Source organism: Maylandia zebra, linkage group LG3 (assembly GCF_041146795.1).
Source record: "Maylandia zebra isolate NMK-2024a linkage group LG3, Mzebra_GT3a, whole genome shotgun sequence".
In the NCBI taxonomy this organism is placed as follows: Eukaryota; Metazoa; Chordata; class Actinopteri; order Cichliformes; family Cichlidae; genus Maylandia; species Maylandia zebra.
Window position 1 is genome coordinate 3556451 of NC_135169.1, and position 11235 is coordinate 3567685.

Here is an 11235-nt window from a genome sequence, read left to right on the forward strand (position 1 = left end):
GTCAGCTCCACCTACCTGCAAGAAACAGGTAAAAGAAAAAGCAAAACACAAGGCCAGCCCACTGGCCGTCATGAAGGACTTCTTCAGCTCTGTAAACAGCTACACTTGAGAGGACAGAGGTGATTTCATGGATCAATAACAATGTGTTTATCAGCTTTCATCATCGCAGTGCAGACATGACGTCAGATCTATCAAAGTGAAGGCCGTCTCTCTGATGACGTCACAGAGCAGAGTCGTTCTGTCCAATAAAGGATCTCAGATCAGCTGCTGCCATCTTGTGGCCACAGTTGGTTACTGTCTCTGAAAGTTGTCTCATGTTTCCTGTTGTCCTGCTAACAAAGGCTGGAGCTCATCATGCTGAGAGGGCAGCAGCATTTTGTGGCTCTTCACACATGTTCATTATATTCTGATGATCCTGGATGGAGACAAACTACAGATAAGTGTGTTCAGCCCAACTAGTTTATCTCATTACAGCAGTTTGATGTTTCCCTTTGAATCCCCCTGAAGATCCTGACAGTGAAGCACGTACATAATACTCCAGCCTTTCAACTCTGAGCTTATTTAGTTCTATTAATACACTGAAATCTCATTTGTGTCATGAAGAAAGTCTTTAATCAAACAGAATTCAAAGATCAGAAACATTTCATATATGGAGTTAAACATGAATCATTGTTTCAACAACATATTTATTGTTGTCATAAACAGACAAGAAGACAACAACAAACTGCTCCTCCCATTCAACAGATGTCAGTCCATATCCCAGCAAACTAAATCATCTCCATTTACACATCAAATAGAAACATGAATTGATTGATTGATTGGTAATTTATTTCAACATGTGAACAATATACAAGTACATTTAGAAAAGAAATAAGAGAGAAAAAAATACTATACAAATTACATACAAAAAACATTCTGATTAATTTACAAGTTGAAAGGGAGTGGGAAGAAGTATACACTTATTTAATCCCACCCCTGTCCCATAAATTATCAGTGAATATTTAGTCAGCTTCCTTACTGATATAATTTGTAATAAAGATAGTGAACAGATTTCTGATATACTATATACTATAATATCACATCATGAATTTATTGTTTGTTTGTTTGTTTTTAAATAGAGACATTCACATAATTTAAATATTTTCCTTTTCTTTATAGATCGAGAAGATCATATTTTTATAACTCTTTTTGAACAGTTTTATGTTTGGACATTGCTTTAATTCCATATTCAGTTTGTTCCATAATTTCACTCCTTGAACAGAAACGCAAAAGCCTTTTCTTGTAGTACGTACCTTCATTGTTTTGAAGTTACAAAAACCCCTTAAATTATAACTTCCTTCTTTCAAAAAAAACATACTCTGAATATTACCTGGCAGTTCTTTATTTTTTGCTTTGAATAGAATTTGTGCTGTTTGGAATTTCACTATATCGTCAATTTTCAATATTTCAGACTGCAAAAATAGTGAGTTTGTATGTTCCCTATAACCTGCATTGTGGATGATTCGAATTGCTTTTTTTTGAAGAGTAAAAAGTGAATGTAATGTGGTTTTATAGTTATTGCCCCAGACCTCTGCACAATAGCTTAAGTATGGTGAAACCAGTGAACAGTAGAGAATATGAAGTGATGTTCTGTCGAATACCTGTTTTGCCTTGTTTAGTACTGCAATGCTTCGTGATACTTTGGAATGAATATATCTTACGTGAGCTCTCCAGTTAAGTTTTTCATCTATTATTACCCCCAGAAATTTATTTTCACTGACTCTTTCAATATCAACACCATTTATTTGAATCTTTGCATTTGTATTTAAACTACTATTTCCAAATAACATCAGTTTAGATTTATTCAAATTTAATGATAATTTGTTTTTATCAAGCCAGAACTTCACTTTACTTATTTCATTTGTCATATCCTCCAATAAATTCTGCAGATCATCACCAGAGCAAAAAATGTTTGTATCGTCAGCAAAGAGAACCATTTTTAATACTTTGGACACTTTACAGATGTCGTTAATGTACAAGTTGAAGAATTTTGGACCCAAAACTGACCCTTGGGGTACACCACAAGCAATGTCCATACATAAGGAGCAACCACCATTTATTTTCACAAACTGCTTTCTGTCACTTAAATAACTCCGGACCCAATCTAAAACTACCCCTCTGACACCATAACGTTCCAGTTTTCTTATTAATATATCATGATCTATAGTGTCAAATGCCTTTGTCAAGTCTATGAATAACCCAGCCACATATTGCTTTTTGTCTATGGAATTTGTGATGTATTCTATTGAATCTAATAGTGCCGATGATGTTGATCTGCTTGATCTGAATCCGTACTGACTCTCAGTGAGTAGTTTAATCAAATCAAATCAAATCACTTTTATTGTCACATCACATGTGCAGGCACACTGGCACAGCACATGCGAGTGAAATTCTTGTGTGCGAGCCCCACAAGCAACAGAGATGTGCAAACACAACAACACAAACGAGCAAAATACAAGAATGGCTACATCTGAAACTAATAAATATATGTACAATATATAATAGTGTATGCATTTCTGGATGTGTATACTAAATATTATCCTACGTGTGTGTGTGTGTATACACATTTTTACAAATTAAATAGTAAAAAATAATAATAATAATAATAAATAAAATATATAAAATATACAGAGTTGAATATGTGCAAAACAAGTGGCATTTATATACAGTGTGGAGTGCATAATGTTGCAGTTCCCGTAGTGAAGCTGAGGTGTCTATGAAGTGTTCAGCAGTCTGATGGCCTGATGGAAAAAGCTGTCTCTCAGTCTGCTGGTACGGGACCGGATGCTGCAGAACCTCCTTCCTGATGGAAGCAGTCTGAACAGTTTATGGCTGGGGTGACTGGAGTCCTTGATGATCCTCCCCACTTTCCTCAGGCAGCGCTTCCTGTAGATGTCTTGGAGGGAGGGAAGCTCACCTCCAATTATCCGTTCAGAGCACCGCACTACTCGCTGGAGAGCTTTGCAGTTGTAGGCGGTGCTGTTGCCAAACCAGGTGGTGATGCATCCAGTGAGGATGCTCTCAATGGCACAGTGATAGAAGGTCCTGAGGATGCGGGGGCTCATGCCGAATCTTTTCAGTCTCCTGAGAAAGAAGAGGCCCTGCTGCGCCTTCTTCACTGTTTTGTTTATTGTACTGACCACGTAAGATCCTCAGCCAGGTGTACGCCAAGGAACCGGAAGCTGCTCACTCTCTCCACAGCAGCGCCGTTGATGGTGATGGGGGTGTGTACTTCTCTGCACCTCCGGAAGTCCACTATCAACTCCTTTGTCTTTGCGACGTTGAGGGTGAGATGGTTGTCTTGACACCAGTGGGTCAGGGCGCTGACCTCCTCCCTGTAAGCCGTCTCATCACCGTTGGTGATAAGACCAACCACTGTAGTGTCGTCCGCAAACTTCACAATGATGTTGGAGTTGTTAGTGGCTGTGCAGTCGTAGGTGTAGAGTGAGTATAGGAGAGGGCTCAGTACACACCCCTGTGGAGCACCAGTGTTCAGTGTGATGGGGGATGAGGTGATGCTGCCCAGCCTGACCACTTGGCGTCTGTCAGACAGGAAGCTAAGGATCCAGCTGCAGAGGGAGCTGCTCAGTCCTAGATCCTGCAGTTTCCTGTCCAGCTTCGAGGGAACGATGGTATTGAATGCTGAGCTGTAATCTACAAACAGCATTCTCACATACGTGTCTCTCTTCTCCAGGTGTGACAGGGCAGTATGTAGTGTCAGGGCTATGGCATCATCAGTGGACCTGTTGTGGCGGTATGCGAACTGTAGAGGGTCCAGTGAGTCGGGTAGTGCAGAGCGGATGAAGTCCCTGACCAGCTTCTCGAAGCATTTGCTCACGATGGGGGTCAGGGCTACAGGTCGCCAGTCGTTCAATGAGGAGATGGTGGAGGATTTGGGTACAGGGACGATGGTGGCCATTTTGAAGCAGGCTGGGACTACAGACAGAGAGAGGGAAAGGTTGAAGATGTGCGTGAACACTCCAGCCAGCTGAGCCGCGCATGACTTGAGGACGCGGCCGGGAATCCCGTCCGGACCAGTAGCTTTGCGCGCGTTCACGCGTTTATGCTTATCTATAAATTTTTCCAGTCTGTTTTTAAACAGTTTTTCAAGAACTTTTGAGAATTGAGGTAGTAAAGAGACAGGCCTGTAGTTTGTGAAATGGTGTTTGTTTCCAGATTTGTATAGAGGTATAACTTTTGCTATTTTCATTCTGTCTGGAAATCGACCAGTTTGAAATGATAAATTACAGATGTATGTAAATGGTTTTATAATAGCCTCAATGACTCTTTTAACCACTATCATATCAATATCATTACAATCCAAAGATTTGTGATTTTTACATTTTTTGACAATTTCAAGAACTTCATTTTCATCAACGGCTGTGAGAAACATAGAATATGGATTTCTGTCAATCAGTGTATCGGGTTTTTCCTGTGCTTTCCCAGGATGAGTGATTGTTCATGCTAAATTTGGTCCAGCAGTTACAAAGAATTCATTGAGACTATTTGCCACAACATCCATATTGTATTCTTCATGGTCATTACAAATGAAATACTTGGGATAGTTCTTTTGTCCAGTCCCACATTTTATAACACTGTTCAGGATTTCCCATAATCTTTTATGGGAGCATTTTTCTTTATACATGCATTTTGCAGACCTTTTGTTATCCATGGACAGTCCATATATTTCTGTTTCCTACTATATTGCTTTATTGGACAGTTGTTATTGTACAGTAATGTAAATATTCTAAGGAATTTATTATAAGCACTATTAACGTCCTGTTCCTGATATACTTCACCCCAGTTTTCCTTCAATAAATCTTTTTTAAATGCATTCATTCTTTCTTCTGTTCTTACTCGTCTGTACTCTTTTTTACTGTCCATTTTATTGATCTTGTAATTCCTATCATAGATTGTAAAAATTGGAAGATGGTCACTTATGTCGTTAATCACTTGTAATGATTAGAAACTTGATAGAATTTCAAATCTAGTTTGGGGAGTCATTCAGTGAGAAACAGTGAAATGATTTTCCATGTGAAAAGGTGGACAGCAGAAACAGAAAGAAAGAGTGAAACTAAAAGAGAAACAAAGAGCTTTGGAACAACGAGGCAGCAGGAGGACAGCTGCAGTTTAACAGCTTCAACTCACTGACAGGAAACAACATTAGAAACATCATCATCCTCAACTCATCTGCTGCACTGACACTGACACCTTCAACGGACACACCTTCACTTTACCATCAGTCCAAATGTATGGAAACAACCTGTGAGTGAAAGTGTGTGTGAAGGTGTGTATGTGTGTGTTAGTATCAGGATCAGAGAACGACAGCTTTCCTCTGTTCCAGTCCAGATTCACTCTGATCCTCTGGAGCTTCTTCTGTACTGAGAGAGCAGATTCTGATGGTGAGCATGCTGAGTATTTACTTTTAATTCCATTAAACCGTATTCTCCATAATCCAGACCGTATGTCTCCCTTCCTCTGCACAGACTCTGCTAACACACCCAGTCCCCACCATGTACTGTCTCCAACTTCAACATCCCAGCTGTGAGTCCCTGAGTTAAAGCCCTCAGAGCCCAGGACAGAGCCGTAATAATCAAACCTCTCTGGATTATCAGGAAGCTGCTGCTTCTCTCCTCGTCTCACACTGGTCAGATCTTCAGACAGGATGAGTTCTGGATAAGCAGTGTTTGGGTCCAGAATGAGAGGAGTGTAGGAGACCATGTCCTTCATGTTGTTCCAGATGTTGAAGGTCAGGTTGCCCAGGTGTTTGGCCTGGTCTATCAGAGCTCCTGAGGGCAGCTGTGGATCATCCAGCAGGGGGCAGCGCTGGACTCTTTCCACTGCAGCCTTGTAGTTGTGCAGGAATGAGACGTCTTCAGCTCTCAGCTCCTCCTCTGTTGCTCTGACTGTGTCTGAAAGAGCTGCTATCTCTCTGCTCAGAGCCTCCATCTTCTCCTTCATCATCACACTCTTCTGCTCCTCTTCCTCCCTCAGTGCAGCCAGCCTGGCCTCCTCTTCCTCTGCTAGAAACTGGTGAAGCTTCTTAAACTGCTCCTTAATCTGCCTCTCTGTGTGTCGGGCTTGGACCTTAATGTGTTCTGCTGTTTGATCAAACTTCACTTGAACTTCTTCACAAACCTTTAACTTCTTCTTTAAGGGCTCCAGAGTTTCCTGAAGTTCCTTCTTGTGTTGTTGTGCAGCTTCATCGATGGGTCTGAATCTGTGATTGGTGTGTTTTTCTGAGTCTCTGCAGACGAGACACACTGGCTGCTGATGGTCCAGACAGAAGAGTTTGAGTTTCTCAGAGTGCAGACTGCAGAGATCCTCTGAAGCTCTCTGATCTCTCTCCTGTAAGAACGACTCACACAGGTTCTTTAAAGCTCGGTTTAAAGGTGGATCATAAACTGATATTTCCTTACAAACTGGACACTCGTGTGTTGGTCTCTCTCTCCACCATCTCTTCAGACAGTCTTTACAGAAGCTGTGGCTACATGACAGAATAACAGGATCTCTGAAGACCTCCTGACAGACCGGACAGCAGAGATCCTCCTCTGATCTGGAAGCCATTGAGTCTGTGAGTGAAGCTGAAAACAGCAGACAGGAAGTACAGTCAGTCCTGGCTCCCCTCCCTCCTCTACCACCTTCACTGAAACTTCCTTTGAGTCGTGTTTTTGCTCAAACTCACATTCAGTGTGTGGAGCGTCAGCAGCTTGAAGCAGCAGTGTTGGAGTTTTCCACTTTTCTCTCCTGTAGCTGGACTCACTCAGAGGAAGCTGCTAGTTTGGTCTGAGCTCAGTCTGATCGTCTGTGCGTCTCTCTTTACTGAGGAAGAAGAACTTCCTGTTTCCTGGTTTGTCACATTTGAGTGACGTGAGGGGAGGAGACAAATGTTGCTGTTTGACTTTTAACTAAGGTGTGTTTCAATCCTGCCTGCAGCTCAAAAGCTGTAAAACAGGTTTTGTGTCTTTTCACCTCCACAGGTCACAACATGAAACCTGTTGTGAAGTTTATAAAATAAAGTGTCACTCGGTGGTGCAGCTGTTTGTCAGCTTCTATTTTAGACTTTGTTCTGGTTCTTGTTCAGGTTCCCAGCAGTGGGAGTGTAATGCAGTCACACACACACAGGTGGTGTTAAGGTGGATTCACTTAGTTACAGACAGTGGTGTTATTTCCTGTAACTAAGGGTGTGTTTCACTCCAAAGTTCAGACATTAACCTGCCAGAAGTTGTAAAAGTTACTAATAAAGAGCTTTTATCTCAGAAAGCAGAAAGAAAAGAAATAAGTGTAAAGAGTGCAGCAAAATGTTTTAGTTTGAGCTGGTTCATCTGATCTGGTTGTGTAAAAGTCACTGCATGACACTGAGTGTTACTTCTGTCACGATTAGTGGAGCGGACTCAGGCGCAGACCACAAGTTTCTTCAAATCAAAAGTGAATTTATTTACAGTGTTCTCCACGGTGACACACACACACACACACACACACACACACACACACACACACAACGGTGTCTGGGAAAAAGGGTTCCAGGGTCCGGGAGTGAAAGGGGCAGGAGTCCAGGGAGGGGAGATTTCCATACAGCCCTCGCAACCACACACAGCTCCTCTTCTTTCCTCCATCACTCTTGCTCACGCTCAGTCACCGTGCACAGGGAAAACAGGTCCAGGGGAAATCTATACACAGACAGAGAAACAGTTAGTCTCCTGGTTCAGACACGAACAAACTTTGCAGAGTGCAGGACGACTGACGCTGATGGCTCAACGATCCAGCGACGAGTAGAGCAGACTCGCCATCTTAAGTAGGACTCCAATTCTCATAATCAGCGGCAGGTGTGCTGATCATCTCCAGGTGCGTGGGCCAGGAGCAGGAGCCCATACTGAGCTCCGCCCCGGCAGGAGAAAGAGAGAGTGGGAGAGGACGAGAGAGAAAGGGAGAGCAGAGGCGAGAGAGGAGAATAAACAAAACAAAGCGCCTGACTGCTGTCAGCTGGAGAGGTGCGGGGACCATGACAACTTCTGTGTTACTGACACTCATCTCTGACTCAGAGAAACGATTTCTCCTCTGTGATGTTCACACAGTGGTGAGTTACATGTGTGTGGAATTTTTCACGTTTTATAGAATTAAATTTCCTCTTACTTTCTTTTTTGTTAACCTGAGTCACTGATCATTTGCAGTATTACAGAGTCTGGCAGTCTTTGCATGATGTCCACGTCACTGTACGTTTCTAGCTGACTCTCAGGTGTGACAGGTGTGCCAGCAGGAAAGAGTAATAATAACCTGCATCCTGAGGTTTGTCATGCAGGATTAAAGGAGCCAGGCTTTGTTCACACAGCTAGGATTGTATTTTACACTGACCCTGGGTCAGTATAAGTATCATACAGTTTAAACGAAGCACTGAAACTTGCACATATTTATTACAGATGCACTAAAGAAAAACGGGATATTTACCGTCAATCTGTGGCTGCGATTAAACACTTTACTGGAAACTTTATTAACCAGTAACTTCATCAGTCATGACAGAAGCTAATATTTCTGAGCTAACATCGTTTAAACCAGTGGTTCCCAAACTTTGTTTTACAAGAAAAATTCCCCCCCCCCTTTGTGCGCATGAACACATCCTCCAACCACACACACCCATATTTTGCTCCATTGCATGTGGCTATTTTCACGCCACGCTGTGCGCCACGTTATTGTTGAGATGAATAGCAGAATGGCAGATAGAGACAAAATACTGTTAATCTTACCATCTTCAGGTTTTACACGCTTACATACACACACAGTTACTGTCCCTCCATTTAGAAAGGCAGAGGCGTCACGATGTGATTATTTTACTGTAGTTGTTTTTTTTGATGTGTAATAATATTCAATATTACTATCAATGCATTTTCCAAAAAATGCCTCTCTGTGCAAAATGGGTTTAAAAACATAAACAACTGTAGGATCCTGTTTGTCCGTGATTTAAACAGCCCAGCGCTGCTCCTGATGAAGGGAAAACCAATCCTGCAGGGAGACCTACCTCGGCACTTGTGCAGGTGATTTTTCTCTTACTTTCTTTTTTCTGTTATTTACTAAAGAATCTGTCAAAGAAATAATGAATTCTCCACACGTGTTTGAAGGTTGCTGATACGTTCATCTAGCACAGACCTATTGCTGGAACGCCAAGACAATTCTACTACAATGGCAAAGACAAGACGCAAGTCACCAGAGCTCTTTGTGTTGCTCGTGCATGAGGGAGAGAACTGTGACGAGCATCGTTCTCTCTGTTAAGGAATATATTCTAAAATACTTCTTCAGCAAAGACTCAGAGAAGAGAAACACACAGAATTTCTTGCAAGCAAGGGCAGTCTCCGGACTGAGAGACTCGCGCCTGAGAAACTGCCCCGGTCTTTATTTTATACTTCATTGGGTGTGTGTGTGTGTGTGTGTGTGTGTGTGGGGGGGGGGGGGGGGGTCAGAGTGTGGCCCCATAAGATCTTCCCTAAACCTGCTGGTCTCAAAGTCCAGCAGTTCATCAAACCAAAAGGCACTTAGACTAAAACAGACATAGCTACGTTAATCCTACCATAAAACAATAAGACAAGGTACGACCTCTCTCATGCTCCTAGGATGTGGGGTGAACACCCTAGAATGTTACATGCAGCATTCTACCATATGCAAACTTATATCACTAAAAGATTATACTGACTACTAAATACAATTTTCCATTGACACCCTCCAAGTAAGCAAATGAATGTTAACAGTCAAACATAGAAATTAACATTTGCAAAATCATTCCAGCTTTGTGGTGCATCTCCTCCAGGTGTGTAAATCACACATGCAGAGTGGTTTGAGTTCCTCAGAGCTTCATAAATGTCTCTTCCAGTTGTTTCTATCACTGTCCATATGACCAGAGTCCAAATGTATGCAGATATGGGTATAACAAACACACCAGTTAGTTTTGCTGTTTGTCAATGTGGCTTTCAGTTATCTTCAAGGCTGCAGGCCTTTGTCAGCACTCCTGTTTTATGGCCTCTATCAACCCTCATCACCTCATTTCATGCATTCTTCCTGTGGGGGATACTTATGACTCCTCTATTGTCCTTTCGTCTCTGCAGAAAACCTTTTTTGGAAAGGGTATTGGATTCAATGATTTTACTGCTGTTGTAACCCCACCTGTTGAGTCACTTCAGCAGTCTTGTTCATGATGCAAATGACAACAACAATGACACAAAGGAAGACCCTCTTCAGAGTGTCAAAGCATGCATAGCACAGTGACACAGCATTAGGTGATGTTCATAGGAAACTGCTGTCAGTCATTCCCCGTCACCACCATAGCTTCTGCTTTCTGTTCACAGAATCATGATGCCATCCTTGACCTTCCTCTCTGCACTGTCGATTGGAGCTTGGAACGCTCCCCTCATCCTTCAGATCTCCATCTGTTGTCCACAATCTCCTCGTGATTACCTCTGGAAAGCCCCGTGGCACAGCTCTCCATCCAGTGCAGCTTTATGGTCATTGCTGTGGTTCCAGAATCTTCTCATGATGACCAGTAGGTCCCCAAACAGCATGACCTTTGACCTCAACCCCTGCCTGGGCTGTCAGCTATGATCCCTACTTCTCGCTGGGTCTCTGAAGGTTTCTCAGGAGATTCCACCCTTGGGATCATTTCTTCCAGCAATGCTCTGCTGCACCTGCATCTCCTCACTAGAGGAAAAACTTCTATTTGGAAAACATGTCAACCATCATCAAACCAAAATTTCCTTTCAGTTCAGTGAACTTCACTTATCAAAAAATATAATTATTTATTAATTATATTATTGGTTTATCACATTTTCACTTTCACTTATTGACCATCAAAGTGTTTATTATCTTTACCCAAATGATTGGAGCAGAACTTAAAATCTATAAGCTGTAAAAACTTTATATTTGAAGACTGAAAGAGACCCAGGAAGTGGTCACAGGACGAGGGTGACAGACTGTCTGAAGCAGTTAGAACAAGACAAGGCTGTTGGACCAGGTGTGCTTGCTTTTGAAACTGTGTCTTAATTCCACCTGTTTCACATACAAGGGTCAGTTCTACAGGCAGGAACGTGGGTGTGCCGTGGGCTCCCCAGTTTCACCCACTGTGGGCAACTTGTATATCGTTAGCTTCATAGCATAAGTGCCTAAGTCATTGACTTAGTCAAATGACTTAGGCACTTATGCTATGAAGCTAACGAT

The 11235-nt window shown here is 42.2% G+C and overlaps 1 protein-coding gene across 2 annotated transcripts; it reads right to left on the reverse strand.

Moving 5' to 3' along the window:
* Window positions 1-207: 207 nt before the first annotated feature.
* LOC112433306 (E3 ubiquitin-protein ligase TRIM35-like) lies at window positions 208-7334 on the reverse strand. Of its 2 annotated transcripts, XM_076878634.1 has the most exons (3): window positions 6725-7334; window positions 5463-6623; window positions 208-3975 (listed from the first exon to the last, which is right to left on the reverse strand). In XM_076878634.1, exons 2-3 carry the CDS (start codon window positions 6604-6606, stop codon window positions 3167-3169), a joined length of 1953 nt encoding a protein of 650 aa, XP_076734749.1. In that variant the 5' UTR covers window positions 6607-6623; window positions 6725-7334; the 3' UTR covers window positions 208-3166. The 2 variants fall into 2 exon arrangements, with proteins under 2 accessions (XP_076734749.1, XP_076734746.1); XM_076878631.1 differs by having other exon boundaries at window positions 5463-7334.
* Between the last annotated feature and the right edge of the window lie 3901 nt (window positions 7335-11235).